Source organism: Pectinophora gossypiella, chromosome 21, assembly GCF_024362695.1.
Source record: "Pectinophora gossypiella chromosome 21, ilPecGoss1.1, whole genome shotgun sequence".
NCBI lineage: Eukaryota > Metazoa > Arthropoda > Insecta > Lepidoptera > Gelechiidae > Pectinophora > Pectinophora gossypiella.
In genome coordinates, this window is record NC_065424.1 from 3395024 (window position 1) to 3415131 (window position 20108).

The 20108-nt window shown below is 40.7% G+C and overlaps 1 protein-coding gene across 1 annotated transcript; it reads left to right on the plus strand.

Annotated features, from left to right (window-relative positions):
• The first annotated feature begins 793 nt into the window (after positions 1–793).
• On the plus strand, positions 794–18747 carry LOC126376816 (uncharacterized). The gene is made up of 23 exons (XM_050024363.1): positions 794–926; positions 1407–1561; positions 2009–2149; positions 2907–3084; positions 3638–3855; positions 4252–4477; positions 7273–7388; positions 8024–8272; positions 9133–9284; positions 9956–10086; positions 10651–10736; positions 12010–12171; positions 12864–13052; positions 13457–13572; positions 14108–14199; positions 14398–15147; positions 16242–16387; positions 16923–17058; positions 17301–17397; positions 17475–17558; positions 17636–17748; positions 17825–17930; positions 18348–18747. Exons 1-23 carry the CDS (start codon positions 794–796, stop codon positions 18505–18507), a joined length of 3936 nt encoding a protein of 1311 aa, XP_049880320.1. The 3' UTR covers positions 18508–18747.
• Positions 18748–20108: the final 1361 nt, after the last annotated feature.

Genomic DNA, 20108 nt, shown 5'->3' on the forward strand with positions numbered 1-20108 from the left:
GTAACGACTTACTTACATCAGTAAGTAGTAGTAGTAGTTAATATTAATATAATACTGTTAAAGTAGTGATAAAATATAATACTCGTACCTACTCATGTACCTACATCGTCAACATGCATAGTTCCTACTGAATAGAGAACTTCCTGGAACTGGAAATATGACGTCATCATAAAAATAACGGTTTCCATGGCAACCGTAGTTGTTTATTTGCTTCCTACACCACACGCGTTTTTTGTTTCAACTAAATAATCGTAAAAATCTAATTTCTTAGCGCCTTTAATAAAAGTAACTGTTAAAATTAAATCAAGTTTAGTGGTAAGGATGTAAATTGCTTTTAATCTTTATACAGGCGAAAGATTTAGAAAACATTTTCAAGTATTTTTTTGGCGCAAATAATAGAATGGTTTTATTGAAATTTATTTTTAAATACTTATTAGAGATTATAAATAATTTGGTAAGTGATACAGTGAAAATGAACCATGGATGTTTCAATTAGTAGCTAATCAATGCTTGACCTACTTTTTAAATGCTTTGTCCTAAATTCTAAGTGTATTAGTACTGTAGTGCAGTGAATAATGATCGCATATCGGACAAAATTATCTATGTACTGGCGAAACAGAGTTATGAAGAAACTGAGCAGAATACTCTGAGAAAACTGAAGGTTCACGTAAAGTAAGTATAAGGAGTAGTAAGTACTTATTTGAAATAAGTAGGTAGATAGATAAGTAGTTAAAACATGATTATATTACAGACAGTCGATTGATGTAGAGTAATTCTGTGAATAATCCCAGGTATGGGTGCATCATTGTGCAAGATATGCGCGTCGGGGGGCGTGCAGGGTGCGGGGTCGGTGCTCGACCGCGTCATATCACAGCCTGACAGCGAAGCACATACGGTACTCTATAAGCTAGCCGACTATAAGAAAGGTGGGTGTACCTCACATGTTTGTAATACAATACAATGTCATGAGAAATATAATGTACCCACTTTAGGACTCTGTCACACTAACATATTTGACATTTAGTGAGACTTACAGTTCAATTTGCCAAAAAAGTTAATGTGACATGGTACCAAAGTGTATACATATGAATGCTGGTGATCGTACATAAACTCACGCCTATTTCCCACCGTGGTAAGCAGATACTAAAATCTTCTCAAATTGGAGATGTCCTTAGAAAAGGCAGTAAGATCTACTCTGAACCGGCGTGTGTGTATGAAACGATTGGTAAATGTGGAGGAAGCAAGAGAAGTGTGTCAAGACCGAAGCTAATTGAATTCCATAGTCTCTGCTTACCCCGGTGGCGTTTGGTGGCTCCATACCTCCTCCGGTTGATAGAGGGGAGGCATGTGCCCAGCAGTGGGGCATATATAGGCTGTTGATGATGATAAATGCATCTCTTTCCCAGGTGGTCTTCTCTTAGAGACGTATGCACGTGGCGGCATGGCGGCCGCCGAGCGGCTGATCCGTGAGGATTTCTCAGCGTACATGTATGCTGGCGGGCGAGGTCGCGTCATCAATAGGGCCGAGTACCTGCGGTGGAAGTTCCGCGACCAGGAGCAGGTAACATGGTCTTCTACTGGAGACGTGAGACAATATTTACATGCTAGACACGTCCCATGCCCGATATAAGTATGTGGAAGAAACCTCAGGGTTTTCAAATTCAAAAATATCGATTTTGAATCGTATTTTTTAACATAACGAACGTCCCATTCGCTTAAAACTACTGCAGCTTTTCGCAACCTGTATTTAGCCGGGGAAAAAATGCTTCAAGAAAAACTTCGACATAAGGCCGTAGACGTTTTTAAAAATAAGGAAATACGCCGAGAATCTATTAGTATGCTGTCGCGATATGATTGATTGACGGTGATTGGCTGCTTCCACAGAGCAGGTACTTACTCTTGTCGGTGTAGCATTTTCCACTCCAGTCTATCAAACGCCAATTCCTTCCTTCCTTCTAGGTCTAGGTCCTCTAATTTTATAAATGATGCCTTTTCTCTGTCTATAAAGGTGGTACTGCCAATAGAAGCGTCGCTGTCTCCACATGACCCTTTAGCCAAGTGGGAGGACCACACCGCCTGCTGGCAGATGAGCTACCGCGGCGCGTTGGGGGAGTCCTTACTGCATGTGCTCATTATATGCGATACCAAGGTACTCACAAGTTAATTGTACACAGGACAGAACATAAAGACAAAAAACTTACACTTATAGGTACAGTCATGACTTCATGAGCAATATAATGTACCCACTTTATTACTTTGTCGCACTAACATATTTGACATTTAGTGAGACTTCCAGTTCAATTTGTCAAAAAAGTTAATGTGACATTACCATGTACTTCACATTAACTTACGTAAGTATGTTTGGTACCCCAAAGTGTATACATATTAATGCTCGTGACCGTACTTATTTCTGGTGGAAATATTCTTCGGTAGATACAAAGTTTTAGACGCTTGCAGTGGTTTTACAAAACGAAGATGAAAAGGTAAGCTAGGTTTAAAGTATATTCCGTGTCACGAAAGAAGTCCCGAAGCCGTGGCGCCACTGTCGCAGATTTTGCAAAGAAAAAAAAAACGTTTATTTTCTTGTATGCAGTGATTTTACAAAAACACTCCGCCAAACTATAAAATAATTTGTTGGCAGAATCAAACTCCCTTAAATTATCTTACAACTGTTTGACATTGAATGAAATAGGTACATAACGTGGGTTACACCATGTAGTATTATTATGATTTGTCAATTAAGAAGTTTCATTAAAATTCGTCGTCTTTCGTAGCGCGGATTATTTTTTTAATTTAAATAAGTACTTATCTTTAGATTTAGTTTTGTAAATATCACTATTGATTGGTGATTAAGTAGTAGTTATGTATACCCCGACAGACAGATACTCGTTCAATTATCATTTCAGATCCACACAAGACTAGCAAGAACGTTAGTGAAATGCTTCCCCAAGTTATCGCTAGACGTGGTCGAAGGCGAGGAGTATCTGGGCGCCAGTTCCTTGCACCTCGCCATCGCGTACAGCAACAACGAGCTGGCCCAGGACCTGGTCGAAGCCGGGGCCAATGTCCACCAGCGAGCTATTGGTGAGTCTCTAAATATCTGATCAAGTCCTGGATAGACAGACGTCGTTACCATCATCATCATCTCCCTAGCATTATCCCGTTTTTCACTGAGTCCGCTTACTAACCTGACTGCCTATATGAGTCAGACAGTCTGACTTTCCAACCCGCGAAGAAAATTAGGTCATATAGGTACCTCGAAATGCATTTCTCGGAAATATGGGTTTCCTCACGATGTTTTCCTTCACGAGCACTTGAATAGACAGACATTTTTACTAAGGTTCTGTTTGTCTGGTAGCATTTCTGGCTGATTAGGATGAATATTGGCACATAAGTAGATAGATCGGAACCAAGAGAAATAGGGTACTACTTACTTTCAACGGATGTAGGTAATTAGAGATCGTATTAAGTTCACATTGAGAGTGCCGAAATCCACGCGAATGAAGGCACGTAGTCATACCTGACAGGATTATACATCCCACTGCCGGGACGGTCACTCAAAGAAGTTCATTATCATATCAAACATGGGCATATCGCGGAAGACAAGTCATTCCTGATCAAACAATACCTTTCCCAGGGAGCTTCTTCCTTCCCCGCGATCAACAGCACGTGCCACCAGCCCGGGTGACCAACTACGAGGGTCTGGCGTACCTGGGCGAGTACCCGCTAGCGTGGGCGGCTTGTTGCGCCAACGAGGCCGTATACAACCTGCTGCTGGATTCAGACGCTGATCCTGACTCCCAGGACTCCTTCGGCAACATGATCCTGCATATGGTCGTGGTTTGTGATAAATTGGTAAGACTGGGTTTGGTCTTAAAAGAGATAATATTGAGAGCAATATCTTTGAGCTACGCAGTTTATTTCCTGCTAAAGTTTTAGAGTAAATTTCGTAAAGCGTCACAGAAATTTGAATTTTGCGACGAAATCAATATAATTTCTAGGTGAAGAAATGATACATTGCGATAGCTAGTCATGTTGCTACCTAGATGGTCTGAGACCAACCCAGCTGTGGGTTTGTTTTGTGGCTTACTTACCCGACTCAATTTTGTACCAGCAAGTTAATAGGTGGAAAGCTCTATCCATAGGTATCCTTGGTTGACAGTTACATCTGTGAAACATTCTCCAACCAACGTCGCTACCAAATGGTAGCTTGGAAATCCAAACCAATCTCAATTGTAACCCCTTCACCAGGACATGTTCGGCTACGCGCTCCGCCACCCGAAGGTACCAGCCAGTAACGGCAGGATGAATAAGGCTGGGTTCACTCCTCTGACACTGGCGTGCCAGTTGGGCCGAGCGTCTGTCTTCAGAGAGATGCTGGAACTGTCTGCCAAGGAGTTCTGGAGATACTCCAACATCACCTGCTCTGCTTACCCGCTTAATGCTTTGGATACATTGTTGCCTGATGGAAGGACTAGTAAGTTTACTCATGGTTTTCTACTCCACCTCAAGATCAAGACACACAAAGGCCTAAGAAGACCATTTCATAAAAGGTTGCATTTCTCTCTCTTCCTAGGGCAGTGGCGGATTTACAAATTTGCCGCCAGTAGGCTATTCAATTTTTGCCGCCCCTACTGACCTCTAAAATTCAATACGCTAGTTTAGTTCACAATCAAATTAATTAGTACTTTTATTCTGTTAATAAAATTGCAACTTTCGGATTTGTATTCTATCGTCCTCATTACATCGGCTTTTTCCCGTTATTAATATGATTGTGAAGTAAGTTGTGTCAGTTTCTAGATTTTTTTACAGTAGTCGATTTAGTGTGAAGTGTATACTGTTGAGCTAAAACAGCAGCATGTAAGTACTAATTATCATAATTCATGTCATCCAAACCGTATCCGGCGACGGTGACTCCTGAATATCTATCCTGGATCGATGTTGTGGTGGGCTCTGATGTGGCTGGCGAAACCGAACTTCAACTTGAAGATCCGGTCATACGGCACACAATAAAGCTGGCCTGACGAATTGAGTGTGTGGGTTTTGATCGAGTCTTCCACATTTGGCGCTTTGCGTCGAGATCTTGTAAACGCTTCTTTTCAAATAAATTGACGCTCTTGTGAACGGCGCGGCGTCATTCCGGTCTAAGACAAACACCATCCACCCAACTAACTGTTGGTATCTCACATGCCACGAGATTGCGCTTAAGCACGTCTTTGTAACGCAGATATTGCCCACCATGTTTTCGCTTTCCGCTAGAGAGCTCGGAATAGAAAATTGCTTTCGGTAGTCTGCTGTCATCCATTCGCAAGACGTAACCGCACCATCTCAGTCGATGCTTTATGATGAGCGCTTCTATCCCGGATAGACCAGCACGACGCAAAACTTCTGTGTTAAGGCCGTTTATATACACTCGTTCACAGTGTCCTGCATAAGTTGATTGCCGATGCAGCTTGGATGTCAGGTAAACTGAGAACCGTGTTTATGTATGATGACCATAAGAGTCGTCCATTCTCATACCGGTTACGAAAGATGTCCCAGCACGAGTCGTAATTGTCGGCGCTGATATTCAAATGCTGTACGAGCTTTTCTGGTTCACCTCTCAGTTTAAATTTCAGTAGCTGCACTTTTTACGACTTCGTTAGCATATAAAAATCGCAAAAAGACACCCACTTGTTATAGTTTCCGTTAAACTCGGGTATATCAATTTTAGGCGTTGTTTTCTGGCGATTAGTGTCTCGACGTTAATTTTAGAAGCCGATTTTTCAAAAGCACTTAAGTTTATTCTTGTCTTTAGATGAACTTGCCGTTTAGTTATCTTTCATTTGGACATCAGTTGTAGGGCGTGGTGACATGAGAGATATAAATAGTTTTTCCTTGAATATCTTCTGTCGTGTTTTGTCGTATAAAGCTACCGTTTACTTGAATGACGTAGTCCATGTCAGGCGTCACGAGTGGTGCAAGTTTCCCGTGATTCATGCTAAACTCAGCCCAGTGAGCCTCCAAAGCCTCTAGACGTTTTTCTAGATAACTGAAAATCTTCTGTTGAACAGTATCCTTGGCGTAGTTGGAGGTGATTTGCTTGATGTTTCTCGAGGAGTTGATCTATGTTAGTTGCCATCGTGGCGTCAATTGTTAAAGCTTCGCTGGAAGAAGAACGTGCTAGTTACACAGTGATATGTGCGCTTTCTTAATGCAGTTGGTGAGACCCGCTTGCGGCAGGCCAAAAGCACCGATTCGCTATCACAGTCATTAACACAACATTCCACTATAGTAGCTCGAAGGACCAAACGTTATAAGGGCCAATGCTGGGTTTCGGCTTCAGCGCTCCACCTTCAGTTGTAGTTGTAGGATTTGATCGTTAACTCAAAGATTCGTTTAAGTAGGTTTATTTCTTTATTTGCGCTCGTGGCTAGTACGGTATCGTTTACGTTGAGTGACCGTTTCACCAGCGGCGTAGCGTGGGTGTCGGCCTTCCGGGGCGGAAGACAATTTTGCCGCCCTTTCATTTAGATATTTCAATTTACAAATGACCACAGATTTTTTGTTTTAAATTTAATGATGTCTATATTCGTTACGCGCGTTTTTTAAAATATGAAAAATTAAATGTATATTTTTCAATCCTTCTGAGATTTTTTCTTAATATTTTTTCCGTAAGAACCTTGTACAGATTATTAGAAAACTACAAAAAAAATTTACCAAATCGGTCAAGCCGTTTCTATGTTATGTCGTGACAACGGAAAACGGATTTCATTTTTATATACGGGTTTTTTTTGGGTTGATGAGGTTGGTAATCCACCTCACAACCCACACGATAGAAGAAGAATTTTATATAGATTATAAATTGTGAAATTTTGCCGCCCCCTAAAAACCCGCCCGGGGCGGGCCGCCCCTGCCGCCTCCACTACGCTACGCCGCCGCTGCGTTTCACACTAATAATAATCGAGTGCACAGCGCTACCAAAAGCAGAGCGTAATGTTCGGTTGAAGCCCGTACAGACGTAAGAATGTTCAGTACACTGTCCATTATACTAAAATATAAAAATTCTTGTCACTTGTTTCTTTATGTACTTACTTATATAATAATGTATTTTTTATTTCTGTAAGACAAAAAAAAATTTTAGGCCAAATTTGCCGCCCCCTAAAATCTGCCGCCCTAGGCTTCAGCCTACTCAGCCTACTGGTAAATCCGCCACTGTCCTAGGGATACCGCATCTCTATGTGTGGCTCTACCAATTATGTATTAGGTATGTTGAATGTGTTTGTTTTTTAGATTGGAACTCAGCACTTTTCATAATCCTGAACGGAACGAAACAGGAGCATCTCAACATGTTGGATGGTGGCATTATACAGAGACTGCTGGAGGAAAAGTGGAACACATTCGCAAGCGTAAGTCGCTGGGTTCGGAAGTTCGAATATCATTACTGTGAACACAAAAATATCCTAGTATCTTGGATCTTTTTGCAAATATCTAGTTAGAACGTACCCTCTCCAGTTGATTAAGAGGAGGCCTGTGCCCAGCAGTGGGACGTATATAGGCTATTTATGTTATGTAGTTAGAACGTAAGTTGGCCACATAAGTAAGTACATAAGTTCTAATTGGATATTTACGAAAAGACAAAAGACTCTAAGGTATTTTTGCGTAAGTAGGTACTTAATGATTATAATGGTTGTTAGTATTGCCGATGTTCGTAGAACTACCCCACTACGTTATTTGAATACTTAAAAACGCTGTTTTTTTCGAAAGATTCATTGAAGCCAGGTTGATATTAAAAATGTATATGTGTGTCGTAGATTTTACCTAAATAAACTTTTTTATAATTATTATTATATTTATCGAAATTAACATCCTACCTGTTGCTAAGTAAGTAAGTAAGTTATATTATACTTCTTGCGTTTTCAGATTATTATTTCTTAACAAATCAGTTTCTGTAGGTATGTTAGACTGCTAAGGATTCATGTTACGACGGTATAAATATTTGCGATCAGATAGAATGTATCAATAAGATTTTGTCTTCTTCCAGAAAAAGTTTGCCAAACGCCTTATGATTCTGATGCTGCATTTGCTGCTTCTCTCCATATCAGTCTACTTGAGACACAGCAGTCTCGAAGCCGAGGAGAACCCTGATTGGGGTTTAGTGGTGGATGACGTCAGAAGCGGTGTCAGACTGGCCTGTGAACTCGGCACCATTGTCAGTACACTGTGCTATATCATCCTGCAGCAAGGAGATGAGCTGAAGAACCAGGGATTGGTTGCTTATTTCAAGCAGTTGGTGAGTAAATGCATCATAAGTATTCGTTCCTAACATCCGTTTCACCTAACAGAATCCCAAACCCACGATCGCATTCTGATATTGTTTAGTTGACATCGTTTCCACCGTGAGTGAGTCAAATCTAGGACCTTTAAGTAATTGGCTAAATGCTGTCGCGTTTATGGGAGTGAAGAGAGCACAACATTATTACATTGTTGGTTTTCACTATCTCAGTTGGCTCGATCATTACAGACGACAATACGCTCTTATTTACGTTATATTTACATTGCTCTAACAGAAAGCTCGGTGAGGTGTAATAATAGGTAACTTTATTGCACAAACACTGCTACTTACAAAGAGAATTTTGTTAAAAATGTACACAATATCATGCGTAATTTACAATGCAAAAACAGCGGCAGTTCAACGGGTACTTAGTTCATCTTGCAATGTATGTACCTCTGATTAACCCAATTGGGTATAGTCGCGAGCTTATGTTATGTTGAGAGAGCATAACAGGCGGCGTCCTATTTCCAAACGATATTGCTCAGTGTGTTATTATACTTACAACTATTATAATTACTTATGGTACATGTTGGGGAGGCGCTTGAGGGACCGCGATTGTGACCCCCGCGCCGGCTCGTTCCTGGTTCAACAGGTTTCCTTGGCAATAGTGCGCGGTAACGCGGCCAGCATAATGAGTACTTACCTTTGAACCAGGTGCGAGAGGGGGCGGTATTTTACACTGACTTGCAGTGTTTGTGTAATAATTTGAAATGTTTTAATTCTTCGTAATTTTAATTTTAAGTGACAAATTATTTAATAAATTGTATTTACATTCAAGAAAAAAAAATACTATTACTAGAAGATCAATGTGCTTCCAGATCCACGAGCCAGCCAAGTTCATCTTCCTGGTGTCGAACCTGCTACTCCTAGCGTGCATCCCAGCGCGACTGAGCCAGCAGACCATGCTGGAGGAGGCGCTGCTCATCTTCCTGCTGCCCGGCTCCTGGTTTCTACTCATGTTCTTTGCCGGGTAAGTGTCTTGGGGGTTAAAAGACCACGTAAGAAAGCAATATAGCAACATAACAAGCTTACGATTGGGGTAGTCAGAGGTACCTACATCCATCGCAAGATGAACTAAGTACTTACCCATATATTTACCTCACGGTGCTTTCTGTTGCTATTTGACATTTGTTGACATTGTCTACTTATTTTTATTTATTTATTTGTAAGTAAGTACTTACACAATAAAACAGACGCAAGGAACATGCAAAGAAAACAGACAGTACAAATAATCAGGTGGTTTTATATGCACAAATGTCAAATAGCAATATTGCTTTTTAGATGAATTGCTTCGATGTGGCTTTCTTACCCGCCTGGAGTCAAATTTGTTACTTGATATTTGGATCACATTATGTACTTATATAGAATTATGTTGCTACCTATATTGCTTATCTTTATTTTGATCAGAATAATAATGGCTGGAAGATGTAATTGTGCCTGGGTGTAATAAAAAGGGTCATAATCATAACTTATACCCTCGGAATTAGAAGGTTAAACGAAGGAAAATCTTTAAGAGCCATCTATATTGTTTATAAGGAACGTAGCCTGGAAAATGCCTCATTAACCCAAACAAATGGCTGGTGGCATAATTAAAATAGGAGACTTTACCAGCGTAAGCTAATCGCTCACAAATTGTTCCAGGGCGGTGAAGCTGACGGGTCCGTTCGTGACGATGATCTACAGCATGATCACGGGAGACATGTTCACATTTGGCATCATCTACTGCATCGTGCTCTTCGGGTTTTCGCAGTCATTCTTCTTTCTTTATCGAGGTACCTACCCTTGGCATGGTAGTGGGCTCTATTTTCCGCATTTGGACACATGGATGGCCCGTTATGCGTGTAATTCTTGGTTATACTACTCGTAGCCAACCTAGCTCCTTCCAGAAGCTCAGAAAACTCCTGGGGCGTTCGCAGGCTTCACGGAGCGACCTAATATTATACTAACAGGATGCTAGTGACATATCGTAACGAAAACTTTGAGGGATGATTCAGACCATGATTCAGATTTTCCAGCGCAAAAGTGTGGAACTGAAAATAATTAAAAAAACACGAAAATCTTTATGAATTTTCCGACAGGAAATTCCACTTGATATAAACTCAGAATCATCCCCTTCAGTATTCGTTACGATGTAGATATGTACCTTAAAGATACAAATAGGTACTTAAACCCGAGAATGACGGTCAGGCATCAGAGCCACAAATATTTAGAAACATCTTGAAGCCACTAGGAATGTGTATGTTTTTTTTTCGCCCCCAGTTAAGCACAGAGAGGTACTTACCTAATACTTGTTTGAACCTCTTGAACATGCTATTGTTCTTCTTGTTTCTTTCCAGGTTTCCCAAACGTTCAGTCCACGCTGTTCTCTAGCTACCCCAGTACATGGATGGCGCTGTTTCAAATCACATTAGGAGACTACAGTGTAAGTTAAAAAAGGAAGACGAGGGAGTATGGAGCATACTCCATAATACACTGTTTCATTGTATATCCGCCAAGGCGTTTGGGCTATGTGGACAACCTATTTACCAGAGTTTTCAAGCTACCCGAACACCACCAACTTGGCTTAAAAGTCTCTACCTTCTTCTATCATGTTGGTTGTGAGGTCAATGAACGATCTCATCGACATGATGTGTCACTATCCGCCAAAGGCCCCTGACAAGGATTATGTAACGCCAATATATTTAAAGTAAATAGTAGCTGTACCCTCCGAAGCACGGATAATAACTTTCGGACAATCGGGTAATCAGCCTGCGATGTCCTAACCAAACTAGGGATCGCAAAGTCATTTTTGTGGTAAGTATGTCCCCACCGAGTTTTGAACTCGGGACCTCTGGATCGCGAGACCACTGAACAACGGAGGTCGTCATTAAAAATAAGTGTGAATAATACATTGGCCCCGATTCTTGCAGACACCGCCTAATTTTATTTTAAGTTATATCCGTCATTTTCATATCCGTCGAAAAGGAAAGGGACGGATGATTCACAGCTCTTAATTTTAGAAAGAATGTGTAAATGAATGAATAACCCGGGCGAATCAAACGGTACGTCGCTGGTATGCAATCCGTTTGACGTGCTGTCTACTTAACTGTGTCGGGTTATTGACGGATGTAAAATTTTTAGACGGTTGGTTTAGATTTGTGCTTAAAATTGACGTGTGTTCCATAAATTTTATGCTTGTCGATTACCCGTCCCTTTCCTTTTCGGCGGATAAGAAAATGACAGATATAACTTAAAATAAAATTAGATGGTATTTACAGGAATTAGCACCATTGATAATACATTGATAATTAGACTGCTTGTCAACCTAGTCAAATGATAAGATACTTTTTACGAAACATCAAAACGTAAGTTTTCTTTGGTGTTTGTATGGAAATACTGTCCTGTGACGTCATCAATAAAATCGGTCAAACAAAAAATAAATACTAATATAGGTCAAAATGTAAAATGAGATTGATTTTTGATCACTTTCGACTGGCTTCTATTTCTAGATTAGCATTTTATAATTTCGGTTTGACCCAGTCAAATGCCCTAGTGTCCATCCATTTCAATTTTCAATGAAACATGGTGGACTACCTACTTATCTTTTACCCGACTGCGACGAAGCAAAAAGGAGGGTTATATGTTTGACCGCTATGTATATTTATAACAAGGAAGGTACCTATTAGCTTCTTTTGAATGTCTCTCTCTACCCCCAGTACTCGGACCTGAGTATGACGACGTACCCCAACCTGGCGAAGACCGTGTTTGCAGTGTTCATGGTGTTCGTGCCCATCCTGCTGCTCAACATGCTGATCGCTATGATGGGCAACACGTATGCCCACGTCATCGAGCAGTCCGAGAAGGAGTGGGTCAAACAGGTGGGCTCCTGGCGTGGACCTCATATTTATTGTTTTTTTTAATCAAACAGGGACTTTTTTTGTTAAATGAACAAGTTACTTTCTAGGATACGTTCCCCCAAAAAAATATAGATGGCGCTGTCGAGATATCATGTGATGATTACCTATTTGCTCATTGCTCGGGTAAGTACACAATTATTCAAAAATTGGCAAATGCATATAAAAATAATTGTTGCTTGATATTTGGATCAGATTTTGTATAGAATTAGGTACTTACTTATGTAATTACGTATTTTGATCAGAATAATAATGGCTGGAAGACGTGTCGTGCCTGAGTGAAATAAAAAGGGTCATCATTATACCCAACAACAAAGACGAAAGATGCACATGTCTGTTATCCATGAAATTAGAAGGTTATTGGATGGCAAATCTTTACAGCGTCATTTGTATTTTTTTTTGGAAAATCATCTAGAAAGTACCTCATTCTGAAGCAGGTATTTTATAGAGCAACCTGCCTGATCACATCAAATTTTCATCGAAATAAATTCAAAACATTTTTTATTTAAAATAAGCCAATAGTAGTAATAGTACGGTCACGAGCATTAATAATGTATACACTTTGGTACCATGTCACATTAACTTTTTTGACAAATTGAACTGTAAGTCTCACGAAATGTCAAATATGTTAGTACGACTAATATGTTATTGCTCAGTGGGCGAAAATCGTGGTATCCCTCGAGCGCTCCGTAGCGCAGGAGGACGCCCACAGATACCTGCAAGAGTACTCCATCGGCCTGGGACCTTCAGACGACCCTCGCTACGAGCAGCGGGCCGTGATGGTCATCAAGAGCAAGGCCAAGACCCGCGCCCGCCAGAGGAAGGGGGCAATGGCCAATTGGAAGGTAACGTACCTAACGTAAACAGCCTCTGTACGTCCCACTGTTGGGCACAGTCCTCCTTTCAATCAACCGGACGGGGTATGGTATGGAGGGGATGCAAGTAGGTAATTGGAAGGTAAAAAAAAATATGGCTGTAATTCCTCTTATAGTCTGTGTCGAGGGAAATTGTAGTTCCTAAACCTAAGTAACTACTATACTTTAATTAAACGAAAAGGACCAAAGGATTCCTTCTTGCATCTCATACAAGCCTTATTGGGTTTAGACAGAACCAGGGTAACAAAGGAGGAAAACTAGGTACCTGAAATACGACTTGTCCCTCAAGTTCCCGGATAAGTAAAGTCACACATTCACAAGGTTCACTTATTCTGGATAAAGTATTAAGTATTTATCTTATCTTGACCTTATAGCGTGTCGGAAAAGTGACGATCGCGGAGCTGAGGAAGCGAGGCATCACCGGCGAGGATCTGCGACAGCTGATGTGGGGGCGAGCCTCCATCTCATCACCAACTAAAGCTCCATTAGTGTAAGTTACCTACCTCCATGGAGTGCCTCCCCGAGGTCGTAGGCAAAATCAGCGGGCTGTTAACGCCTATGCATTTGGCGGTAAAATGCGGGTCGTGCGGCGCGGATGTTTTCATAGGTAAAAAGATTTATAAAATGTGACATCTGCGCGTGTGGCGCGCCTAGGTGCGCGTTCACCTCTCTGGAGTGATCCGGCCGTTTCTCAGTTGTCGAATTGCGGAAAACGACCCGCAAATACCCATACCTACTTATATAAACCGTACCTACTTTATTTGTTGATGTTCCCTTCAATCTGAATACCTACTTCTGTCCTTCCGAAAACATTATAGGTACCCACTTAAAATGTGGAAGATTAGGTAGAAGGTACCTTTTCATGTTATATGAACAGGCAAGTTTGGTACTTAACCTATCCTTGTACCAAGAATTATCTTTCTCATGTGAACTTTAAATATTAATGGCACTGCTCCTTTTGCGGGGCATACCACTGATTCTCTGTGATTGGAAAACGATGGGAATAAATGTGTTTGTATGGACAGGAGAGGCCCGCCACCGGATTGCGTGACAGCCGGTTCAGCGATTACTTCCGCTCTTAACGTGATGGCTTTCACCGATATTGACTTGGGCACCGGTGAGTTTATTTACTTCTTCCATCGTGTGGGTTGTGCGTCCGGGGTTTGCTGTTCCGTAAAAGATAGAGAAGCGTTTGAAAGATTGGCTCGTTGGAATTAGCTATGAACCCTACGTAGTTTTTTTACTAATCGAGTACCTATTGGACCTATCTACTTAAATACATGTTGTTGAAAATAATTTACATTTATATTCGCAGATCCTACAGCACAAAAGCAACCCACGCCAGATCTTCTAGTCAACGACAAAACAAAAATGATGAACCAACCGACAACAGGAGTAACATTTGGCCCTCAACCTGCTGGGACCCCTGGTGCCAAGGTCGCTTCCACTCCTAGTGTAGGAGTACCAATGATTCCCGCAGTACAGGGTTCTGGAGGGATATATCTGACACCTACTGGACAAATGACTTCTGCTTCCGGAGCACAAATGGCGCCTGCTGGAATGATAATGGGCGCTACTGGTGTTGGTGTACCAATGACTCCTTCTGGAGTACCAATGACTCCTGGTGTCTCTGTGACTCATTCTGGTGTACCAATGACTCCTACTGGTTTACCTGTGACTCCTTCTGGAGTACCAATGACTCCTGTTGTCTCTGTGACTCATTCTGGTATACATATGAGTCCTTCTGGGGTCCAAATGACTCCATCTGGATTACCTATGAGTACTTCTGGAGTACCAATGAGTCCTGGAGCACCAGTGACTCCTTCTGGAGTACCAATGACTCCTGCAGGAATGTCTATGCCGGCTGGTATAGGAATGCTGCAAGGCGCTTCTACTATAGGAGGGATGCCACCTGGAAGTTTCATGCCCGGTACTCAAGGAGGGCTTATGACCAACGTGATGGGGGTGCCCTCAGGACAGAGGATACCTGATCAGCAATTACTTGGCGCTGGTATGATTCAAGATCCTCAGAAAGCTGCGATGTTCTTTGCTCAACAACCAACAGGTATATTTATTATATTTAAGAACGTACTTATTTTAATTGTTATGAAATTTACATGCCGATAACAGGCTACAGTGTAGTCTAGTGCCGTCGAAGCTCGCCTGAAGGCATAGAGCAACACAGACCTCAGTCTGAAGGACATTCAAAGGCGGCTTTTTCCTTCTTTCTTTGAAACTATGTCAAGTTTTATTCCTTTACATCAAAACCTAGTGAGCATTTACCTACTATAATAGGTCATAACTCCCGGCAAACTTCTTGAGCATCGAGTGTCGTAGTGGGGGAAAGTTCGCGCACGTACACTTCCGTGCAAAAAAATTAACTTTTGATTATTTTCTTAACTTCATTAAAAAAACCAACTATTATTTTATTTAATTATGTAAATAAAACTAAACTTATATTATTATAGTTTATTAAAACTTATATTATATTACCATATTTAATAAAAAACTAATCGTCAGGTAAGTATAATATTCCTTCCATGAGGTTGAAACCAGCAATACCAGAGCTAGTGCTAGGTTTTGGATCTGTAGACATAGACCTCGTGCTAGTAACTAATTCTTCAAATCAAAATCAAATCAAATCATTTATTTGCAGTAAACAAATGAGCAATTACAAAAAAAAAAACTAACAAAAGAGCAATAACAAAAACGTGACAGTTTCACTGCACGTAAGTGTATTCGGGTCCCGAATATCGGGACTATCGGGAATTCGTCCCTTTGACTCCCGAATTTCGGGAGTCAAAGGGACGAAGACAAGAGTGCGCGGGGGAAGTATCGACTGATCTACCAATAGCCGGTCGATGCGGGACTCACCCGCCCCCGCGCCCCGTACCGCACCACCAAAGAGATCTAAAATTCGGTTGTGCGCAGTCAAGGTCGATGCTCAAGAAGTTTGCCGGAACCTATAAGTGAGTAGGTACCATAGGCACGAAATTCTAATCTATGGTTAGATTAGCTTAGGTCATGTGACCTTTCGCTTCTTTGTATTCGCTTGGCGTCGGTGTTGTGTTGGTTAAAAGCAAATTTACAAATTTTTGATAAAAAAACAACCTAGGTTCCTATATCTGTTTTATAAAAATAATTTTAATCTTTGTCTAGCACCCCCAGACGAAGTCTTCCGAGACTTCCTGTTCGAGCTGATCAACCTGGTGGAGACTACGGACCCTAACGAGGCAGACGTACGAGAGTTGGCGGAGCAGGCGGCCGACCTTACCAATGTGCCGGAGATCGACATCAATATTAATGTAAGCAGGTTCAAGAGCCAGTGGTCTCCAGACCTTCGTTATTTTTACAAAACTGAAACATTGTCTGCGCCTTCCTCCCGCCGCCTCGCAATAGAGACGCCAGTTTCAGTCCCAGGTAGAAAAATGTCGCCTCAATTTCTACCCGGATTAAAATAGCTCGAGATTTTGTTGTGGGAAATGAGAATGTGATTTTTCAAAAAGGTGCTTACAAACGAGGGTTTCACTGTACAGGCGACGGTGTAGTTCTCAGCGTAGCGATCATCGTACGTTCGTCAGGTAACTAACTAATAGCCTGAGCATTTTCCTTTTTGACACCCAAAACTACATATCTCGATTTTTCATATAGAAAGCTAAAAAACGATTATGTAGTTAAGTACTACACTACACACACATACACACTTGTACGTGCCATAAAAGGAAGTCAAAGAATTGGTCTCTGATGGACAAGAATGGAGAATACTACACCACAAAGAGCGTGGCTATTAAATTCATGTTGATGGTATTGTAAAACAAACGTTGTTAAATCGTATTTCAGCTAGCCGCCAAATCCGCCCGTAAGGTGGTCGCAGGTGCAGTGTCAGGGTTGTTCGGAGTTGCGGCCGACGCCCCGGCTGCGGAGGCGGGTTGGCGGCGCGAAAGACAGGATCATAGTGATAGCGATCCTATATCGGGTGAGTTAAATATAATACGATTTTATTCTTCGCTAGGTATATTTTTTCTGTATTATTTATTCAATAAGTTTGGCAAACAGCGCAGACATGATTTTTTTTTCTAACAATATTTATAGTTTCCACTGTAAATAACTTCATTGTGATTCATTTGTTTTACTATGAAGCAAAGCCCTCGCGTCCTACAGCCTCATATGAAGATTTTGAATGCCGCTTATGTAATTATTTTTGTGATTTCTCTACAGAATCAGTGCTTCTGGGAAGAGCATCACGAGCGCGCCGTGCGCGATCTGCTTCAAAAAAAGCCGCACCTCCACCACCACACCTTTACGTGCCGGCCAGGTAAAACTAAATACAAAAAGCTATTAAAAAATACCCGCTTGTTTTCCTACTTGCTAATTTTATATTTTTCCCGCCAGATCGATGTACTTAGTGGCGTCAGAGAGCAGCGCTGTGGAGAGTGATGTGCCATGGGAAGAACCGCCAAGTTCTGGCAACAACTCGTACGTATTTCTGAGCCTGTTTTTATACTTTTCTTGATATTTAAATTGAGTTACTTATTCAAAGGATAACCCTACAGGGCGGTGGCAGGCAAAAGAGATGATGCGGCCAGGATACGAGCAGCACGACCGTTTTGTATCCAATATGCTACTGGACAGGTCAGCCAAGTTGAACACTCGCTCTTCGTCGAGGGTAAGTATTTTTTTTTTTTTGTAGATGGAACGAGATAGGGTAGTGAACCATATAGAACCTTCCGTTATCATTACAGGAAGTGGCGACGGCGTGGAGGTAGAAGGTGCAGCGCCAGCTCGTATGATGGTGAAACACGAACAGAAACGAGTTCGACCAAAAACTGCGAGACCACGTCGCAACAAGTAATTTCCCAAGTTTTGAACTAAAACAACCCTCCAAAGAAATAATGGCAACACTGGGTCGATAAAAAAAAAGTAAATTGGCGCGCGACATATAAAATAATTTACGCTTCAGTGGAACTATTAAAAAAGTATAGAATGCGTCAACTGCTTCTGTTATCTTCCAGGACTTGTCCTAAAAACCACAGCGGGGTTACTTTCTATAAAATAATGGGACTGTTATGACTGCCTAGGTTGATCGCCAAAATCGCCATACGGTTCAAATAAATCATCAGCAAATAAATTATCATTATCCATCTTAGGACCTCTAATCAAGTGTCTGCAAGTCTGTGATTACTTGCGGCTTTTACCATCCCACTAGGGAATACTAGATGTGAATTTATGTAGGTATCTACGTCTAAATAATTATTTTCATTATAGAGTATCTCCAGTCCCCGAATCAAGCACCCCAGGTACTCCGTTGGAGCACTGGGCGACTGCGCCCCTGTCTCGGCTGTCGCGACTTATACGCTCCTCCAGTGCGTCGACTGCTTCACTCGCCTCGCATTCTTCGCCGGAGTCGACACCCAAACGATATTAATCTTAGAAATTTTAGTTTTAAACCACGTTCTATAAACCTGCCTTAGTTGCCTACTGTTACTTAAGTTGCGGAAATTAATGAAATTGTTAGTCAAGTTACCTAAGTTAATCGAATCGAAGTGATGACCCTTACCACGATTAAAAATAAGTATAATATATAGTTATAGTCATTTATGTACTTATAGAATTATGAGCATCGGATAGGTCTCCGACATTTCTATGATAGTGTCTTTTAAGCTTTAAAGTGTGTACCTAATAATTACCTCAGTGAGAAATTTCTATTTATAATAATGATGTTGTATTAGTAGTGATATTTAGGAGTAGTATTTGTTAATAAACATACGTGCTATGTCGTCTAAAATAAAACATCCAATTGTTGTTTAAGCACAGTTTATTACTTTCCGTCCTAATCACTGTAAAACCAAAAACAAATTCAAATAATAATATCACGATAAAAAAAAAAACAATTTTGCATGAAATCGTTTCATTTCACGATATGGTTTTCCAACAAATTCAATATGTATAAAAAATATTGTGTTGTGGTGGTTCAATATTTTTAAATTTTAGTAATTTCAAATTAAACAGCAATTTTATATCATTTGGCAGTAGGTCATTGCTTTGGAAAGTAAGTAAATAATAGTCTTTCATATTTAGAAATGATACTACGAAAGTGTCAAAAAAAAAAATCACAACACAGCCAAAAGATAACGTTTTTCTTGGATTTCCAATTAATTTAGCACTGTTATTTTATATACTTCCGCATAGGAATATTACGACATAACATGACAATAAATCATAATAAATAACCTGCTTTAAGGCCTAAAATGGTGCACGTAATTAAAATTTTCGTCAGAATATTGGTACGAATCTAATTTGTATTGTATTTTTTCTTTCAAACTTACCATTTTAGCGTTGTTAATACTACCTTTTCCGTCCATAGTACCTCCGGTTTCCGTCATCACATTATTCAATCCTCGTCTTTCCACCATGTCATAATCGTTACGATTTTCGAGTATATTGGGGAGTATTCATACGGCCACATTTAGAAATAGGTATCTCCCACCTTCAACAGATCGACAACAACAAGATAGTGATAAAATCACGAGATGAAAACAACATCAATACACAGGAGATCAAAAATCAAATTCAGTACACGGTCATGTATACAAAATACACAAAAATATAACAGAATAGCAGTGTGTAGAAAAATGAGAGTACATGATTAATAGCATGGTAATAGTAGTGGAGATATAAACAGCTCTCGTCCTGTGGCGACGCGCGTCCTGGTGGTGTGGTATGGACGCTGCGCGCCGCCCAGGCGTGGTCACACTCGAGCTCAGAGGGTAGCATCTAATCGCTGTGGAAAGCACATTCAAAGATGCAATGACACACAACCGGAGAAAATACTAAAACATAGTCCAAGTATCATGAGAACACCAACTAACTATAATGAAATTCACTACAGATTTGTAAATACTAAACATGATCATCACATGAAATGAAATAAAACCAATCATTCATATAACACGAGATAATGATCTGAAATGAATCACGATGATATTCAAGTAACATTCTTAAATGTAGACATGGTGAAACACGGAA

Coding starts and splice junctions, on each gene's coding strand:
- LOC126376816 (XM_050024363.1), top strand. CDS start 794: ATGGGTGCATCATTGTGCAAGATATGCGCGTCGGGGGGCGTGCAGGGT. Junction 1,562..2,008: donor AGTTCCGCGACCAGGAGCAG/GTAACATGGTCT, acceptor CTGTCTATAAAG/GTGGTACTGCCAATAGAAGC. Junction 13,053..13,456: donor GGGCAATGGCCAATTGGAAG/GTAACGTACCTA, acceptor TTGACCTTATAG/CGTGTCGGAAAAGTGACGAT.